Here is a 20,163-nt window from a genome sequence, read left to right on the forward strand (position 1 = left end):
TCTCTGTACACAGAGAGCTGTTACCCTTCCCTTTATAGTTATGACACAAGGTGTGTGGGGTAATAACTTTATTGAACCAACTTCTGTCCGAGCTTGAAAGCTTGCCCTTTCACCAACAGAAGTTGGCCAAGCAAAAGATATTATTTCACTACAACAATACTGCAAACATTCTAAAACATGGCAGTCAGGTTAGAACAAAGGGTGAATGGCCTGTGGAATGGGAGGGAATGCAAAGGAAACAACTATCCTGTGAATACACCTTCAAAAGAACTCTTTCTATGCTGCAGCTTTGCCCCAGCAAAAGCTAGAACTGGTCAGCCAGTCGTATAGGTGCACTGGTGCAAATCCCTAGCATAGACAGGCAAAACTGCTATAAACTGGGATTTGCACCAGTTTTTAACCGGAGAGAGCTGGACCAGTGCAAGTTGTGGTTTATAGTGGCTTTGCGTGTTTACAATAGGGGTTTGCATCTGTGCAACTACGCAGCTGGTCCAAATCCTCAGTGTAGATAAGGCCTACATTTTAAAAGTGGTACAGGATAAGCAAGAACTAAACCTGTTATCCCAAGCAGTGATTACAACTGTGAATGATTGTAAGAAAAACCATTGAGTAGACATGCCCTGAGGGATAGACGTTCTTCTGGGCAGTACCAGAGTTCACCACAATGTGGTGGGAATCTGGTACATCAAGCCAGATGCTCTAAAGAAAACTGAGAAACTACATCAGTCAGAATCAAGGAAGTAGGAGAGAGAACAGTGAAACGAGACACCTGTACTAGAGATGGCCCTTCTGATGTGCTGCCAGCAAAACAAAAAGGTCAGAGAGAGATACAGCGACAGAGAGACAGGCTGAGGGGAAAGGAGGCACACTTGAGAAATGTCAGAGGTTTCTTGGTTTCCTCTAATGACACAAAAGATTTGACATATACTATTTCTTTGTTTTAATTATCTCTTCGTGTTCCAAATAAAGCTCGTTTTACTGCTGTCCAGGTGCTTTTAAACTAAGATTGCCACACTGACCATCCTAGAGGGGTGAATAGCCTTTAGTCACTGAAGGTACGTCTTCACTGCAGAGTTAGCCCATGTTATAGTCCAGAGTTTCCCCTAACACTCATTCCATCCACACAGAGAAACAAGGAACCCAAGATTAATGCTGCTTTCAACTCAGGTTAGCAGGCATGACTGTGGGTATAGGCTTTAGTCTGGGTTTTGCTTCAGCCCAGATTGGCAACATGCAGCATGCTGGCCCTCAGGAACTCCTCCTCCTCTTCTCCCCAATCTTCCATTTGGAAGTGAAGTGGGGCAGGAGTATTGGTCTCAAGGGAAATCATTTAAGAAAAGCTGTGTTATAATCAGCTGAACTTCAAGGCATAGCACTCTGCTTTTCTTGACACTTGTTTTCCCAGGCAGACCCCTTATAGCCTCCAGAACTGGGGGACAATTAGACTGTGTCTACACTACCATTTATGCCAGCATAATTTATGTCACTCAGGATGTGAATAAGCCACTCCTCCCCACCACCGAGTGATGTAAGTTACACTGACCTAAGCGCCGGTGTGGACAGCACTGTGTCGGTGGAAGTGTGTCTCCCGATGACATAGCTACCACCAGTCGTTCAGGGTGGATTAATTAAGTCAATGGAAGAGCTCTCTCCCATCGACTTAGAGCAGTGACACTAGAGAGCTTGCAGCTGCACTGCTGTAAACTCTAGTGTAGCCGTAGCCTTAGGGTCAGTGTTTTACTTCCCTCTTGCTCTTGATGAGAACAAGGCAGAGACAGATTTTATTTTTCTTTTGCTGCCGTGTTTCCAGCAGGCAAAATAGGCCTTTTGATATGAGGAGGAGTGGACACTCAAAGGTCTAACTTACCTAGCAACCTAGTGTTCCTCTCATCACTATCCATGGCAACCATTCTCACAAGGCACCAATTTACAAGGACTACACAGCTTGCTTATGTATTGACCTAAATTGACAGAAGAATTCTAGTTTCAACTAGACATAAAGATGAATCACAGAGTAAATTTAATACCCAAGATTTTCTTTGAAAAATTAGAAAACCTTCTACTAGCTTTCTGTTGGCATTTAAAACCCATTGAAGTAAAAAACAAAATTCTGATTAGCCTCAGGGAGACTGAGACTGAGACTGGGTGATCCAATCAATATTATTGGGCAGTTTACTTCAGAATAACTGTGGCTTAGTATAAAAGGAAAAAAGGTTTCCCATTGAATTCAGATTGGAAAAAAAGAGACTGTCCAATTTAAAATCTTTTTCTGCTCTTCCGTGAGCTGAAAGTAAGGTAGAAACACTTAAACAACTTCCTGTAGTTATGATATTAGGATAATAGATTTTAATTTTTAGAGAAAATGAGAAGTCAAATTACTCTGATTACTGAACACACATATTTTTTCTCCAGATGACTTAAAATAAAATAATTGGAAAAGTGGCCTAAATATCAAGTAATCTAACCTATTATAGGAAATTTTTTGAGACTGGAGATTTCATACACTGGAAAATACTTTAAAATTTGGAAAAGAGCAAAGGGACTTCTGAATGTCAAGTGTCACTGGCATAGAGTGATGAATTCTTTTTAGCTGTGTGATTTGTTTCCTAATGCACAATGCAATTCTGCTTATTGCGATATGGGATGTGTTTTTTATTTTATCATTTAATTTCTTAGCATCTCTGCTTTGTAATTTGATGGCCTGAGTTTTTTTATTTAAACTGTTTTAAGTTATTAGGCTGATTTGTACACAATGTATGAATAGGATTTCAATAAAACTACCTTTTGAAAAAAGTTTAATGTTTTAAAATTAATCCCGTAATGATTCTGAAATCTTCATGTTGACATTCAGAAGACTCCAAAAGGCTCTAGGACTTTGGAAATCTCAACACAGAGATTACTAGAACTCCTGCATATTAGAAATTATGACATTATCCTGGTGAAAGAAGATTTTTTCATTGTTATTTATTATTAATACTAATTGATGAGCTCTTTCTGACTCATTAAGTGTAAGCAGAGTATGCTTTTTTTAATCTGACTTTAGGGCAGAAGACACACTAATATCCCCACAGCAGATGGCTTCCTTAAAAGCTTCTCATAAAAGATGGAATGAAACAGTCCTTTTTTTCCCCCAGTGTATATTTTGATAGACACAAGAGTTATGCTCTTTAATTTTCTCAAAAATAAAGTGTTCAGTTGTGGTTTATGCATTAGCTCACTTGAATCAAGAGGGGTTGAGTGACCATGATCAGCAAGGTCCCTAATTTCAGTGTATGGCATGCCACCATCTCTGCCATTTTCAACAGAAACAAAACGTTCTCATATTCCCCAATCAAAATGTTTCATTTCAGTTCAATATTAAACTGTATTCCCTATAGCATCACATTCTCTCATGGGATTTGTACTTCAGGTGTCTCCTCATGACTCCATTCTTTCCTATGGGTCAAGCTTCCTGGCCAGACTGCAACTCCCATGATGCATCACACAGCTCAGTAAGAGGAGAGACCACACTGCATCATGGGAAATTCCAAACCTGCTCTAAATTAGACTATCTGCCTGATCTAATCTGAGTGATATCTTGTAGGTGGATCTTATTTTGTGAGCAAAGTTTGGATGAGTAACAAATATCATTCAACCCCCTGGTGATGGCCAGCCTATCTGTATTTGTTTCTTAGGAAAAGAAGGAATGAGAGCACAGAAGTGTGTCAAATGAAATACTGGGACCTGCCTAGGAAAAAAAGGGAATGCTGTGATCCCTGGCATCTTCATTCCCAAGTGTGCCATCTATGGAGCTCAAGTCTCTCAAATGTTGTAGCTGTGGAAAAAGGGCTCTGTGATCTATCTAAATCTGTATTAGGGTCTCCTGCCCTAACTAGAAAAGTTTTTGTCATTAAAAAAATATTTTCACTACAGTATATTCACTATACTAGGATCATGGAGCATCAATTAAATTAACAGTCCAGATGTGATAAAGTATAAAGAATTGTACAAGGGACATCTTTTCTTTAAGAAGCGAAGGAAAAAAAGTACTGAATTGCTACTAAGGGATTGTCCAGATGAACTCTTACTTCACAGCAAGCTGGGAGGAAATCTCACTTGTACTATTCTGACACGTATTAAGTGTCCATGTGAACCCTGCTGCTGCATACTAAAAGTACCATAGTTAGCTTTGAAATAGGAATAGATTAAAATGCACTAAGGAACATTAGTGTGTGGTAGCAGGATCCATGTAACAGGTTATCGCTGGGCCCTCCTTGGTTCTGCCCCTGCTGCACCCATAAACCAGCCAGAGACCTCTGCATTGGTGCAAATCACCCGTGCTCTTTATCTACAGTCAGGGCCGTCCTTTAGGGGTGCAGAGCCCGGGACATAGGCGCCGAGTTTCTATCTGCCAGTGGGTGCTCCCCCCAGCTCCGTCCACACCCCATCCCCACCCCTTCCCCCAAGGCTTCTCCTCCTCCTCCCACCCAGCACCTAGTTCTGCCCCCTCCTCAGAGCGCACTGTGCCCTCACTCCTCCCCCTCCTGCCCAGCGCCTCTAGATGAAACAGCTGATCAGCAGTAGGCGCTGGGGGTGGAGGGGCTGGTCGGCAGGCAGGAGGCACTGGGGGGAGGTTGGTAGGCGGGCTTCTCCTCACCCCTGCCCTGCCCGCCTGCCTCCTCTCAAAGCAGGGGGGCCCACTTTCCCACCACCTTCTAGCTACAAACAGCTGGAGCAGCTTCAGAGATGAGGGAGGGGGCCTGGACGTGCATGCCTGCATAGCTAATCACCATCGGGGGAGGGGGGCTGGGCGTACATGCCTGCCAACAAGTGAGAGAGAGAGAGAGAGAGAGACACTCTGCCCCTCTCTCTTGAGACTGCAGCTCGCTGGCATGGAAGGGTAGGGCTTTTAATTATGCATGAGCCAGGCTAGAGGCAGAAATGTAGCAGTCTGCCTGAGTTAACTGATCTCATTCTCTGAGGCACAAATGTAGCAGCCTGTGTAATAAGATTGTTAAAGTTGCTGTTAATGATTAATTGATCTCATTCTCTGAGGCAGAAATGTAGCAGCCTGACTAGTAGTAACATTGTTAATGTTCCTACTGTTAGTTAACTGTTTCCATTCTCAGTCAATTCCCCCAGGAGCATAAAACCTGTGAAAGTTTTAAGGCCCCTACATTGCCAGAGTGATGTAGGAAGATCTATGTGCTTTCTCACTTTTTTCCTATGCCAAAGTGGCACAATAGGGTTAGATTACAGCTCAGGATTTATTTTACTTACCCATTAAAAAAAAAAAAAAAAGGACAATCAGAACCTAGCACTTTCCAAAGTACCCAGCCAGATCCAGGACAATGATTAGCAAAACGGTATGGTTTTCATGTGTGAAAGTCTGAGCAATTTAAAATGATTTTTTTTTTGGTGTTTGATGTTCTGTAATGTAATTTAAATGAAAATCTAGGATTATAACTGGAATGCAGGGTATTAGTTACCAAGTGTTTGTAACTTAACTTTAATGTGTTTAGGAAATGCTGAATAGTTATTGTGACTTTTTTCTGTACTGTAGTTTAAATTATCAAAAGAATTGAAACTGGTGTGATTATATTGCATAATTCTGACAAATAAAATCTGCAGAATTTTTAATTTTTTGGCACAGAATCCCCCCAGGAATAGATCGTGTAGATTCCTACCCATATCTGATCTAACATGTCAGTCATAGGAATGTTAGCTCAGATCAGATTTGGAAGATACTTGATCAGATCAGTGCTTCATCTAGTCCCATACTATGTAGCCAGTACCAGATGCCTCAAAGATGATTCAAGAAACTGCACCATGGTCAACTGTGACATAAGAACACAGTTTCTTCTCAAGCCTGGTCAGTTTGAGGTTGGCTTACACCCTAAATTGCTCATATCCCTATTTCTTACCGTTAATTAAAAAATCTACAGTTACATTAGATAGGGTATGTGTCTAATTCTTTTTTGAATTCTACTAAACGCTTTACTCAATGCCTTGTATCAGAGTCTAAAAATAGTTTCCATTTGTAAGTTTTAAATTTGCTGCTTTTCAGTTTCATCAGATGTTCCTTTGTTCTTGTATTCTGAGAAAGGATAAACTAAAGCATGCGATTTTCTTCTCTTCACCATTCATTATTTTGTATACTTTTATCTTGTCCACACATCCCTTATTTGATTAATCTCCTCTCTAAATTTAACAGTCACAATGTTTTTAATCCATCTTTATATGAAAGTTTTTGCATGCTTTCAATCAGAAACAAGCATCTGAAAATACCAATCAACTCTGGTATACAGAAAGGGTGAATGATACTACATGAAATCACCTTGCATTTCATAGAACAGAGCAGATTATAGATTATTCTCATTCTAGAATAAGGACAATATAAACTACAATATTTTTCTACTGGGGGAAGGGAGGAGATGCATTTGTGTCCATGTCCTTACTTTAAGCTGCACACAAACAATTGCCTAATTTGGAAGTCATATCTACTTCCTCTTTACTTTGAGGTTTTTCAGCTAGCCAAATTCCTGTTGTCTATTTATGAAGTCTAATACTGCGCTGTCTAATACTGTCAATACACTAGGTCCGGTTAACTGAAAAAATGGGGGGGTGGGAGATGGAAAATGTTCAGTGCCGAGTCCAATTTCAAGGAACATTCCAGTACTAAGCATAGAGAAGTTTCTGATGCCCTGTACATAGGCATGCATCTCTGCTAATGATGCCTGCACATAACGGTGGGGGAAATCTCTTTGTACTACTGTATCAAAAAAGAGAGTGGCGGAGGAGTATTGTACTGTGATGGGGCAATTGCTGCAAGTGGGACGGCATATTGTATAATGCAAACTGTTAAACCAAAGAGCAGAAAGCATCCTATAGCCACCCTAAACACAGACCTGGCTACTAAGTATAACCCTGGTGTCATTCCAGCCTTTTGATGCTATCAGGACAGTGGAAACTCCTAGGGAGTCTCTCTCAGATAACTTGCTTCTCTCTAAAGGCTTGTCTATAAAGTATAAAGTAAATTAACATCCAATCTTAATCCAAATTTAAAGTTGAGTAGTTACTCCTGATTAATGCCCTGTGTGAACATCTTATTCTGGAATAAGAGCATTCACACAAGGTGGAAATCAGGAATACCAACTTCCCAAATAAACAAGCCCTAAGAGAAGGTCCACGGCAGAGGAGCAGTGTCACTCCCGGAGTCCCTGGCATCTGTACTGAGGAGACTATCTTGACTGGGAGAGGGGAAATGCTGAGAGAAGCCCTGCGGGGTACCAACTCCAGCACAACCAGGCCTCTTTCAACCTGGCCCCTTGCCAGTGCCACCATGCCACAACTCTCCCAGGCAGTAGCACAAAGATACTGCTGAGGGTTCCTAAGCAATTTCATACAGGAGCAAATCTTGTGGAATTTTCCCCTATTGGGGGAATAGGAGGATCCCCATTTATAATAGAGTTGAACCTGAACTCATCTTTGTTTTATTCAGATATAATACACCATCACAATCAAGAACAATGTAAATCACCCCTCTCCTTCTACTTCGCTGAGTATGCAGAGGACTTTGACTAGATAATGTGAGAGGAAGTAATGTACTGAGTTACTGTATGGTGACAGGTTTCAGGGGGTAGCCGTGTTAGTCTGTATCAATAAAAACAACAAGGAGTCCTTGTGGCACCTTAGAGACTAACAAATTTATTTGGCCATAAGCTTTCGTGGGCTATAACCCACTTCATCAGATTCATGGAGTAGAAAATACAGTAAGCAGGTATAAATATACAGCACATGAAAAGATGAAAGTTGCCTTACCAAGTGAGGATCAGTGCTAATGAGGCCAATTCAATTAGGGTGGATGTGGCCATTCCCAGCAGTTGACAAGCAGGTGTGAGTATCAGAGGGAAAATTATTTTTTGTAGTGACCCAGCCACTCACAGTCTTTATTCAGACCTAATTTGATGGTGTCAAGTTTGCAAATTAATTCCAGTTCTGTAGTTTCTTGTTGAAATCTGTTTTTGAATTTTTTTTGTTGAAGAATGGCGACTTTTAAGTCTGTTATTGAGTGTCCAGGGAGATTGAAGTGCTCTCCTACTGGTTTTTGAATGTTCCAATTTGTGATGTCCTATTTGTGTCCATTTATTCTTTTGCATAGAGACTGTCCAGTTTGGCCGATGTACATGGCAGAGAGGCATTGCTGGCACATGATGACATATATCACATTGGTAGATGTGCAGGTGAACGAGCCCCTGATGGTGTGGCTGATGTGGTTAGATCCTATGATGGTGTCATTTGAATAGATATGTGGACAGAGTTGGCAATGGGGTTTGTTGTAGGGGTTGGTTCCTGGGATAGTGTTTCTGTTGTGTGGTGTGTAGTTGCTGGTGAGTATCTGCTTCAGGTTGGGGGTCTGTCTGTAAGCAACGACTGGCCTGTCTCCCAGGATCTGTGAGAGTGAGGGATCGTCCTCCAGGATAGGTTGTAGATCCTTGATGATGCGCTGGAGAGGTTTTAGTTAGGGGCTGTAGGTGATGGCTAGTGGCATTCTGTTACTTTCTTTGTTGGGCCTGTCCTGTAGTAGGTGACTTCTGGGTACCCTTCTGGCTCTGCCAATCTGTTTCTTCACTTCACCAGGTGAGTATTGTAGTTTTAAGAATGCCTGATGGAGATCCTGTAGGTGTTTGTCTCTGTCTGAGGGATTGGATCTAATGCGGTTGTATCTTAGGACTTGGCTGTAGACAATGGATCATGTGATGTGGTCTGGGTGAAAGCTGTGAGTAAGTATAGCTGTCAGTAGGTTTCCGGCATAGGGTGGTGTTTATGTGACCATCGCTTATTGGTACTGTAGTGTCCAGGAAGTGGATCTCTTGTGTGGACTGGTCCAGGCTGAGGTTGATGGTGGGGTGGAAATTGTTGAAATCCAAGTGGAATTCCTCAAGGACCATGGGTCCAGATGATGAAGATGTCATCAATGTAGCGCAAGTAGAGTAGGGGCGCTAGGGGACGAGAGCTGAGGAAGCGTTGTTCTAAGTCAGCCATAAAAATGTTGGCATACTGTGTGGCCATGCAGGTACCCATAGCAGTGCTGCTGACTTGAAGGTATAAATTGTTTCCTGGAAATTTCCAGGTTGAGGAACCAGACAATGGCAGAATCCTTCCCATCTCTGCCAGGATTAAATTGCACTCTCATAATGGGCTAAAGTGGGAATTCTTCCACAGTTTCTTGGGCACATAATAGAATGTTAAAAAACATGCCAGGCATTATAGAGAAAACAGACACTTGGCGATTTAAATTCCTGTTAAACTGATCTTCAGTTCAGTCCTCTATTCCCATCACTCTCTTTGGTCCTTGATACCAGTCAGCTCTGTGTTCTTGGGGAACCAGGGTGCAGTATCCAGCCTGTCTGACTCATGAAAGATACCCCACCACCACCAGCAGCAGCCTCTGCTTAAACCAAAACCCATCAGAGAAAAGACTTGCAGAGAGCAATGAAGGGCAGATTGGAGACACACCTAGACCCTTCCTGACAAGGGTGACAAGATTAAGACATCTTCATTAGCATACAGAATGAAGAACAGAGACAACTCCCCAAGCCTCATCTGCATGAAAGATGGGACAGGGAGACATCTCAATTTGCATACAGAATAGAGAACAGAGAACCGCACTGAACTCTGGGACCAGAAAAAGCAGGGAAGCACTGCATCATGGCAATCTCTGCTCCAGGTGTTAATGAATGTACGCCTGCCCACACCCAGCTCAGCAGTTATTAGACCAATTCTAGTAAGGAATCCTTGATTGATATCCAAAATACTGAAGCAGCCTAGTTGCATTGTGAGCTCCCTGGAAGAAAAAACCACCGAAAGCCAAGATTGATCAGCTCCTATTGTCTAACCTAAAGAAAACCCTTGAGTCATCAGTTTACCCATAAACAAATCTAGTGTTCTCCCTTGAACCATTGTATTTTCTCTACAAAAATCCCTACTCACCCTCCAGTCAGTGTTCTGATGCTTAGATCCAAACTATGCATCAGTTCCACTGGGACTCCATCTTCTCCTGACTGATCGTGTTGGGGGCTCTGCCTGTGTCCAGCACTCAGGACCCTGAGCTACCACCTCATGGAGTGGGTGAGAGCCTATAAAGGGAAGGGTGGCAGCTCTCCTGTGTACTGTGCTATGGAATCCCTCCTGGCCAGAGACTCCAAATCCTTTTACCTGTAAAGGGTTAAGAGGCTCGGGTAACCTGGCTGACACCTGACCCGAAGGACCAATAAGGGGGCAAGATACTTTCAAATCTTGGGGGGGCTTTTGTGTGTGCTCTTTGTTTTAAGGGGTGGTTCGCTCTTGGGACTGAGAGGGACCAGACATCAATCCAGGTTCTCCCCATCTTTCTAAACAAGTCTCTCCTATTTCAAACTTGTAAGTAAAAAGACAGGCAAGGCGTCTTAGATTTACTTTGTTTTCTCAACTTGTAAATGTACCTTTTACTAGAGTGTTTATCTTTGTTTTGCTGTACTTTGAACCTAAGACAGAGGGGGGTCCTCTGAGCTCTTTAAGTTTGATTACCCTGTAAAGTATTTTCCATACTGATTTTACAGAGATGATTTTTACCTTTTTCTTTAATTAAAAGCCTTCTTTTTTAAGAACCAGATTGATTTCTCCTTGTGTTAAGATCCAAGGGGGTTTGGATCTGTGTTCACCAGGGAATTGGTGAAAGGGTTCTCAAGGCTTCCCAGGGAGGGGATTCTTGAGATGGTGGCAGCGGGACCAAAGCTAAGCTGGTAGTTAAGCTTAGAGGTTTTCATGCAGGCCCCTACATTTGTACCCTAAAGTTCAAAGTGGGGATACAGCCTTGACAGAGCCCCTTCTTTCTCTCTCTCTGTTTTCCTTTCTACCTTAGGTATTAACCTTTAAAAATGTATGTTATGTTGGTTTAGGCTCTCCTTGTGTAGTTATCACTATTATTCAATAAATAATTTTTATGGTTAAGCTGGTTGCTTCTCTCTCTCTCTCTCTGAACTTTACTCTTTTGTGTTTTTAGCTTCCCCCATTTACTCTGCAGCAACAGTTCTTTTACCTAAGCTAAAGATCCCTGCAGCGCCCAAAATACTGTGGGGTTTGCTCATCAAGTAGGTTACTACCAGTACAATTGTGATGTGAGGGTGGGGATAGGGACGTGCTGAATCTGGAACACATAAGGGTGACAGCTTGAAAGTGCTGCTTGACCCAGTCCATTGAGCCCAGGGGCACATAAGGGGTCAGCTTGAAAGTGCTGATTGACCTTATCCGCTCAGACGTGCTCTGTTACTGTGTGTGTGTGTGTGTGTGTGTGTGTGTGTGTTCATTCATCTGGTTCTGGGGCTGGAGGAACCCAGCCCTAGGGAACCTAGGTCCTGCAGGATAGCTCCACTGGGAGGGGACTTGCATAAGGGAGGAGTAGAGGTCCATATGAAAAACACACGTGACAAGCAGTACATTGATAGAATTACAGAAACATCCCCCCCAAAAGAGTAACCCAAATAAATGAGCATACCGCAAAGTAATAGGCAAATCTGGTAACATCCTTACCATAATATATGCAGCAGCATGTTTTGAGGAGGGAGCCTTATGGACTGAATGAAACAGGTCAGAAGTTAGTTCTCTCTCTGTTTGAGAACAGTCCACAACAATGGTCTAAATAAAACCAACAGTAGCTCAGATAAAGCAAGGTAACCTGCTTTATATCAGGGGAGGGAAGAAAGGGTGAAGTCTGTTCTTGAGCTTATATCAAGGATGTACAAAGCCTCAGGTACTGGCTGCCACCCACCCTCACTGCTTTTTAAAAGAAATAAATACAAAATCATAAAAAAAATTAAAACTAACCAAAGCTAATTGGTATAAGACATCCCTTTGACTAAGATTGCATCCAGCATTACCATAAGATTTTGATGTGCTGTGTTAGGCAGAGCCGGTGCAACCCATTAGATGACCTAGGCGGTCGCCTAGGGTGCTAGCATTTGGGGGGTGGCATTTCGGTCCTTCGGCGGCGACCACGGTGGCTGGATCTTCGGCTGCCCCAGTCGTCGTTGGCATTGAGGCGGAGGGAGCTGGGGCAGAGAGCTGCCGCACAGCTCCCCGGACCTGGGGGAGCTGCCGCGGGCAGGGGACGCCTCAGGGCGGAGGGGGAGGTGGGGAGCTGCCACGGGGGGGCATCTTAGGGCGGAGGGGGCGGAGAGCTGCCACAGGGCTCGGGGGGGAGGGGCGCAAGGTGGAAGTTTCGCCTAGGGCACGAAACATCCTTGCACCCGCCCTGGTGTTAGGCAACAGTTCAGTTAGGCCAAGGAATACAGTCTACATGTTTAGACACCTGTTCAATGTACTGCAGCATCACAGTATGCCTCCACACTTGGAACTTCCTATCCTTTTTCCAACAGGATTAGATAATACGGTGGTAAAAACTCCTTCACTATTGCTGGTGGGTACAAATTTCCTAGTGTGGACAAGGCCTCAGAGACCCACCTCTATATCAACGACCTCCCACCCCTACACACAGCCTTTTTTCTAGTGACCAGTAGTCAGTTTTACCTTCCGGTTACTTGGATGTGAAGGTGTGTACTCCATGAGTTAATATTTTAGCCAGGAAGTTGTGTTTTGTATTAGCATATGGACAAAGATATTTGCTAGTATCCAGCATCTGTAAATAAGCTTATCACAGTTTCTGCTGACTCCTACAATGTCCTTTATATTTCGAACCCCTCTTATTGACAGATCCCATCATCTCATTTTTCCATTCTCTTCTCATGTAACTCAGATCATTTCAAAGGCTCTTTTGAGTCTGCATAGGTGTCAGCTAGTGTTCAAACTCTTTGGCATGCATCTTGTTGAGACTTCGACCTATTTGCACCCATGTTCTGTTCCCCCATGGGGATCTTTACTGTGTGTCTCTTAAATGTTAGAAAGAAGGCAACTCCCCCACCAGTCTCAAAGTTACACAGAAATTAGGGAAGTCCATATTTTTCAATAATGTCCAGTCAATCAAGTCCACCATCACACACATCTTTCAAGAGCTATAGAGAAAAAACAGCCTGATCCAGCACAAACTTATACCGGAAATTACACTCTGAATGCCACCCTCTTCAGAGTAAAGCTCGGACAACTCTTTTTGGCAATGCATAGCACTGAAAACCAGCATGCAATGCTGCAGAATGCTAAATAGGCAATTAATATCCAATGTGTAATTAGCAGAGTGCTTTGAAAGGCTTGTTTACTGTCCTCAGACTTTCTGAATAGTCCACTTATGGACAGCAAGGACTCAGCTGTCAGCCAAGGTCGCCTGAAGCATGCACATACACATTCAAATGGCAGGCCAGGTTGTGACAGTAAAAAGCAGTGAGGCACGTATCTGTGCACCACTCCGATTACCAGTTATGCCTGTTTTCTCCATCCCTATCTCCCAAATGAGATCATCGCAGAATAATGCCCACATATAAGTTGGGTTTTGTGAGAGACCCAAAAAACTAGGTTGAGAAGTGGCTTGACAGAAGAAAGTAAACAAAAACACACACACAAAAGAGCTTGGGAATGGGGGAAAGCTACTTCCCATTTTCTGAGATGCTGATCATTTGCAATACTACCATCTTCATCACAACCTCATTTTTCATAGTAACAAACCTCAAGTGGCAGAGATTCAAAATTGTGGGTTGTGAATCATCCTGTCTCTCAATCCTTAAAAGGACACCATCAATTTAAAAAAAAAAATCATATTTCTTTCTGAATTTCTCTTTGCCCACTATTTTATTTTGACAACACAAAGGTTACCTATCTGAGAGAGGTTAGAAGAGAAACAAATCTCTCCTTGTGTTTATTCACACTGTGCATTTGGCAGCACTGGAATAGGCCCTACTCCTATAACTTCTCAGCATATGCTCAATGTGCCTCAGATGGCACATGGCCAGGATTCATCACCGAATTTGGTCCAGTGATTGGATCATTAGCTTCCCCGGCCCGGGCTGGGTACTGGGTGAGAAGTGTGACATGAACACTGATCCATGCTTTAACTGATTCTACCTACCCAGGCAGACCACTGTCAAAATCAATAGGGCTCCACATGGATGCAGGTATCCACCCATGTGGATCCAGTTGTTGGATAGGGGCCAGAGTCACCGCCTTTTGTTTGACATGTGAAAACTCACTCTCAACAGGGGAGAGAAAAAACATTGTAAAACCACACCAAAAAAATTAAGTGTCTAATCCTTTTTTTGAATCTTGCTAAAGCCGTGACTTCAGTGATATCATTTGGCAATGAACTCCACAGAATAATTGTGCAATGAGAAAAAAGTATTTCCTCTTATCAGTTTTAAACAATTACCTTTCAATTTCATTGAACATCTCCTTATTCTTGTACTGTGAAAGAGGGTAAATAGAAGTACCTGATTTACCTTCTCTAGAGCAGGTAGCCTCTATCATGTCCCCTCTTGTTCACCTTGGACAAGATAACTGCCACTCAGAGGCGAAGCACAACTCTTGATAGTGGGGGGCACAATTTAAAGGTTCTGGTAGGAACCTGGCAGCAGAGGCGATGCATGAGCAAGGGATGCCATACGGCCCCGTGGACTGCAGCCTGGCCTCACAGTCACTCGCTGCGTTTTCTTCAGTGCAATGCACAGCAGCTTCCCAGCACCTCCCAGCTCAGAGCCAGCTCCCGGCCTGTCCCACCTTTGTCCACAGGCTCCTGGTCCCACAAGCCTTTGGCCACAGGATCTGAGCCTTACCCCACCCACCCCAGCTCTATTCCTGGCTCCGTGATGGACTCTGTGAGCTTGAACAAGGCAGCTGGGCCCAGTTCTCAGGGTTGCAGGTGCAGCCCCTGAACACACACATGCCCGCACAGCTGCATGAAGTTAAATGCTAGGCCTCCTCCTCTCTATAATGAGCAATCCCCACCCCGCTCCCAGCGGTATGCTGCAGCTTGTAAAGCGCTTTGAGACCCCCGGGGAGATGCTCAGTACTGGGTTTACCATGGCACCAGGCCCAGAGTCAGAAGGGGCCCCAGTGTCCGGACTTGCTGCTACAGCCCAATCCCCCGGCCAGCTGAGCCGGCCAGGAAAGCTGCCCCCACCCCTGCTCTGCGCCTGCCCCGCCTCTTCCCACCCCACTCCGCCCCTGTCCCGCCCCCACTCCTCCCCTTTCCCCCCAATCCCCCTCCCCTGAGCTACGCATCCCAGGAGACTGCAGCAGGGGTCAGGCCTGCCCTGCTCTCACAGGGCAGCGGGAAGTGGAGGAGCGACCGGGCCCTAGCCCACTCCACTCCACTGGCTCCCAGACTCACCACCGGTGAGTGCTGGGAGGCAGTTCCCCCCTTCTCCCAAAGTCAGGGGAGCAGAACAGAGCAGGCTGGGGCTGGGTCACTTCACTTCCCACCACCCTGTGAGTGTGGGGTCGGGCCCACCCTGCAATCACCGGGTGGCAGGAAGTGGAGGAGCGACCCAGCCCCAACCCGCTCCACTCCACCAGCTCATGCTGGGGGTGGTGGTTTCCCCCCTGCCCCCCCAAGCCTGGGGAGGAGATGGAGAGGTGGGGAAGCGGCATGGGATGGGGAAGAGAAGGGGATGGGGGAAGGGGGGATGGGGAAGAGCTGGGGGGAAGGAAGAGGGTGGGATGGGGAGGAGATGGAGTGGTGGGGTAGGGGCATGGGATGGGGAAGAGAAGGGGATGGGGGAGGCGGGGGCAGGGGGGAAGCTGGAGCCCAGCATGCGGCATCCCCTTGGCAGAAGCTGGGACTCCCCTGTTAAGCAGGCCCATCGAACCCTCACCCTGACAAGCCCCACCTCCCCTGCATCTGTACCACCCCGATGAGCCCGAGACACCCTCCCCACTGAGCCCCAAACACCTTCACCTGGATCCCCTGCAGAGTCCCATTGCCCCTGCACCTGGAACCCCCCAATGAGCTTCTGTGCATCCAGATCTCCCACCGAGCCACCCGCACCCAGATTGCCCCACAGAGAACTCTTACCCCCACCTGGATCCCCCCACACTAAGTCCCTCTGCACTTGGATCCTGCTGCCGGGCAGACCCTGCTCACCCACACCTGGTGCGCCTGGCACGGGGGGCAGGACCCCAGGGTGTTTCTGGGGCAGGCCTGGCCGTTGCACTGTGTCAGAGTTGGGTGCAGCCTCACTGCTGAGTCCCTGTCCCAGGGTGGGGTGCGGGGAGGCTGCACGGTAATGCTTTTTGCTCCTTGGGCAATGCCCCTCCATCCTTCCCCCACCTTCAGCAGGTAGCTTGGGCTGTCTGGAGCAGGCCGTGCCCCTGTGCCCTGTCTGTAACCCTCAGCCCCCACAGTCAGAGGCACATGCAGGAGGCCACCCTATCTGGCAGATGCCACTGGCTGTGTAGAAGGACAGACCATGACAGGAGGCATCTCCAGCCCAGGATGACATCGGTGCCACTGGCAGGGAAGGGAAGGAGCCAGGCTGCACTGGCCAGACCCCTCACCACACTCTCCCTGGGCTGGGATTCAGTGTCACTTCCTCCTCCTCTCTGAGAGAACCCAACTACCCCTGTAGGTTCCCAGGGACCCCAGGGTACAATCCATTCTTAATCCAGGGGACAGGAGGCAGCTGGATTATGCCAGTGGCCAGCAGCAGCCTGGAGGTGTTAGCTGCATTTTGGTGCTGTGCAAGCAGGAAGGGATGTCTGCTTTCAGCTGCAGGTGGGGAGGAGAGAAAGGATGAGCTCTGCAAAGACATGGGCCAAGGGCAACTCCTGGGCAAGGCAAAGGGAATGAGGGCAGTAGTCCTCACCAGATGGTTCTGACATTCTAGTGTGAACCCTGGCAGAAATCTGGGGGTGCATGTGGCCCTACATGCCCACACACACACATTGCCTCTGCTGCCACTTAAGGCACACCAACACCATTTTTCATGAGAAAGATTCTCATGAAAAATGGTGTTGGTGTGCCTTAAGTGGCAGCAGAGGCACTGACCTAACTTAGGCCTCTACCTCCAAGAAAGGGTTCACAGCCATGAATCCCAAGCAGCAGGAGTGACCTGCTATTAGGCACTTAAGTGAGGGTGACCAGATGTCCTGATATTATTGGGACCAACCCAATATTAGGGGCTTTCCTATATAAGACAAACTATACTACTTCCCCCCCCCCCAAAAAAAATGTGTCCTGATTTTTCACACTTGCTATCTGGTCACCCTATCTATCCTAAGTACTATTTGAGGAGCTGGACATAAGTCCCACCCCTCTCCTCAGCAATTCCTACTGGCTATCTGGCTTTTGTAAGTCCCATTCTTAGGGACTTCTTCACATGCATTGTATAAGGAGCCTAGCGGCCTAACTCAGGTCTGTTGGTTCCCCTAGGCATTAGGGGGCCTAAAAGTTAGCTGTTGCAACAATAAGTCTAAAGATATATCTACACTGCAAAAAAAACAAAAAAACAAAAAACAAAAATACACCACAACAGTGAGTCTCAGAGCATGGATCAATTGACTCAGGCTTACAAGGCTTGTGCCATAAGGCTAAAAAAGCAGTGTAGACATTCCCACTCAGATTGGAGCCCAGGCTCTGAAATCCAACATGCATTTCCATTATAATCAGCATCCCTGGCTGCCATTCATGGCAGAAATGTACCTTTTATTTCTTCACTTGTAATTGCCAAGATCAAAAGAGCAGAGACAGAGCCTTGAGCCTCTCTCTACAGAATTGTTGTTTCGTAGCACTACTGCATCTGCCTGTCCTTTTCTTTAACTTCATGTCTCTGCAGTTCTATGTTGTGACAACAATATACACTCTAAACTTCCACTGAACTCAATGGGAGTCTGGCCCGTGGTCCCTCACCCACAAGAGGCAAATAAATCCTAAAGACAGTGCCTTTGTACACTGCTCTTAACTTTCACATTCAGATCATAACATGAAAACTTCCAAAGCCCTGCAGTTTGTGAACATGTATCTATTTCACCCATTCAACATATTATCTATGCACTGTAAAACAAAAGGAAAGCCATTTATTAAAGAAATGTAGTCTGTGAAACACCTTTAAAAACTAAAGACACTTTGTCCGAAACTATAAATGACCTGATTTGAAGAGGGGCTTTTCCTATCCTCATTCTGTCTGGTCAGTGACTTTGGCCAGCCCCAAATGAATGGGACATCCTGTAATACAATCAACCAAAGGACCCATTTTTGCTAACAAAGGCAAAAAGGACCTGATTTGAAGCCTATTCACATCAATGGAACTGACTTCAACAAGCTTTGGCTCAGACCTTCTTTTGCACTTGTCAGCAAGAATGTATCCTTGGAACAAAAAATTACAGGATACATGTGTCATGTCACCACCATTACTACATCAAAAATTCTGTTTTCTGCAACTTTCACCAGAATCTCAAGACACAGCTGTTTCAAGTTGAATACAATCTGTTAATTTAGTCCAATGGTGATGTGACCTAGCAGTTCTTGAAACTCTGCAGAATAAGGAGTACACTGAAAAATTAGATTAACGGGTCAGATTTGTAGATTCAGAGCCCTAATCCTAAAATGCAATAACAGACTACAAATGAGTAGGCAAAAGCAACAGCTCTAGAGTGAACCAGGAAAGCTATCTGTTATGAACAGAGACTTTCAAAGGTTTGAAGCATCAGTTCTGAGCTATGAAAGTATGAGAGCTTGCACACTAGTAGTGATACCAATGGAGCATTATAAAGTAATGTTGCCAGATCACCTAGTACAAAAGAATTTCAGGAAAAGAAAATGGCTGCCTTACACTCTGCCTTGTCTAGTCAAAACAATCCATGTGTCCTAAAGGAAAAACAATTTCCCAAGAAAATATAAACTCTAAAAACCAGGTGTTTTGTCAACATCTAGGTAGGGGGGGGCGCTAAATAAATGCCTGCCTCCTTTTGAGAGACAAGGTGGGTGAGGTAGTATCTTTTATTGGACCAACTTCCTTTTGGTGAGAGAGACAACGCTCATCTTCAGAAAACGACGCGAAGAAGAGCTCTGTGTAAGCTGGAAAGCTTGTCTCTCTCCCCAAAGGAAGTTGGTCCAATAAAAGTTATTATCTCACCCACCTTGTCTCTCTAATACCCTTGGACCAACACACCTCTACAAGTACACTGCAGGTCACCTTTTGACTCATTCCTGTACACAAAAGGCATTTGCAGGTTGCTTTGAAGATAAGAAGTGCCAAATAGTAGTATCTTCCCGGGTGACACAGCCCATTCCTTAGTCCTGTGGGACCAAAGCGATCTACATGTCATTTCCCACCTGCATCCCCCGCTCTGTTCCTCCGGCAGAGATCTGTTGCAGCCAGGTGTGCTTGATGGGACAGGAACAAGCCCAGCAAGCAGGGGAGGCGGGGGAAGAGAGATGCGAACTCCCGGGCGCCCCGTCCAGGAATGAGAGGGAGGGAGAGGGGCAGAGGCCGGGCTCCCCGTGCAGGAGAGGCTGGGTCCATCCAGAGATCCCCGCCGGCTAGAGGCGGTAGCAGGGGGCTTACTCACCCCCCAGCCAGTTAGAGGAAATGTTCTGGAGCATGGTGAAGGGCACGCAGAAGAAGGCGATGAGCAGGTCGCTGAGCGCCAGGGACCAGATGAAGATGTTGGTGACGGTCCTCATGGCTTTCCTGCGGGTCACCACGTAGAGCACCAGGCAGTTGCCAAAGAGCGCCAGGGCGAAGATGAGCACGCAGACGAGCACGAAGGCCAGCTTGGTGCGGCCGGGCAGCTCCGGGATGTAGACCAGCGGCTGCAGCCCGTAGAGCGCGATGAACTGCTCCCGAGTCACGTTATTCTCCCGCAGCAGCCGGGCGAACTGCTCCGGGGTGATGTTCAGGGACCGCATGGCGGGGCCCTCCGGGGCGCTGCTCTCTGCCCGGGGCCAGGCGGCAGCCACGCTACCTGCCAGCGTCTCAGGGGAGCTGCCCGCCCCTGCCAGGCTCTCCAGGGCGGGCGAGCACTGGGGCTGTTGCGCGGAAGGGCTCTGCACGGCCAGTACCCTGCAGGCTAGGGGGCTGCCCTAGCCCCTCAACCAAGGGGGTGCGGGGGGGGGGGAGAGAGAGAAGTAACCCTGAGAGGTCCAAGAACAATTGAAAATACTCTTGGGCTGAGCTGCTATTTGCTGGGAAAGAAAGAAACTAAGCGAACGAGGGGAAAGAACGGAGGAGTGAAATTGACAAGGGGCAATCGCTCCCACTAGCT

The 20,163-nt window shown here is 46.0% G+C and overlaps 1 protein-coding gene across 1 annotated transcript in view; it reads right to left on the bottom strand.

The window, feature by feature from the left end:
• QRFPR (pyroglutamylated RFamide peptide receptor) overlaps window positions 1–19,807 on the bottom strand; it is a 52,211-nt gene extending 32,404 nt beyond the window's left edge. Inside the window, exon 1 of the mRNA XM_024212709.2 lies at window positions 19,468–19,807. Coding sequence (XP_024068477.2) covers window positions 19,468–19,807 — 340 coding nt within the window. The remainder of the gene's footprint in view (window positions 1–19,467) is intronic.
• Window positions 19,808–20,163: the final 356 nt, after the last annotated feature.

This window comes from Terrapene carolina, unplaced genomic scaffold, assembly GCF_002925995.2.
Source record: "Terrapene carolina triunguis isolate 2854851 unplaced genomic scaffold, T_m_triunguis-2.0 Scaffold66, whole genome shotgun sequence".
In the NCBI taxonomy this organism is placed as follows: Eukaryota; Metazoa; Chordata; order Testudines; family Emydidae; genus Terrapene; species Terrapene triunguis.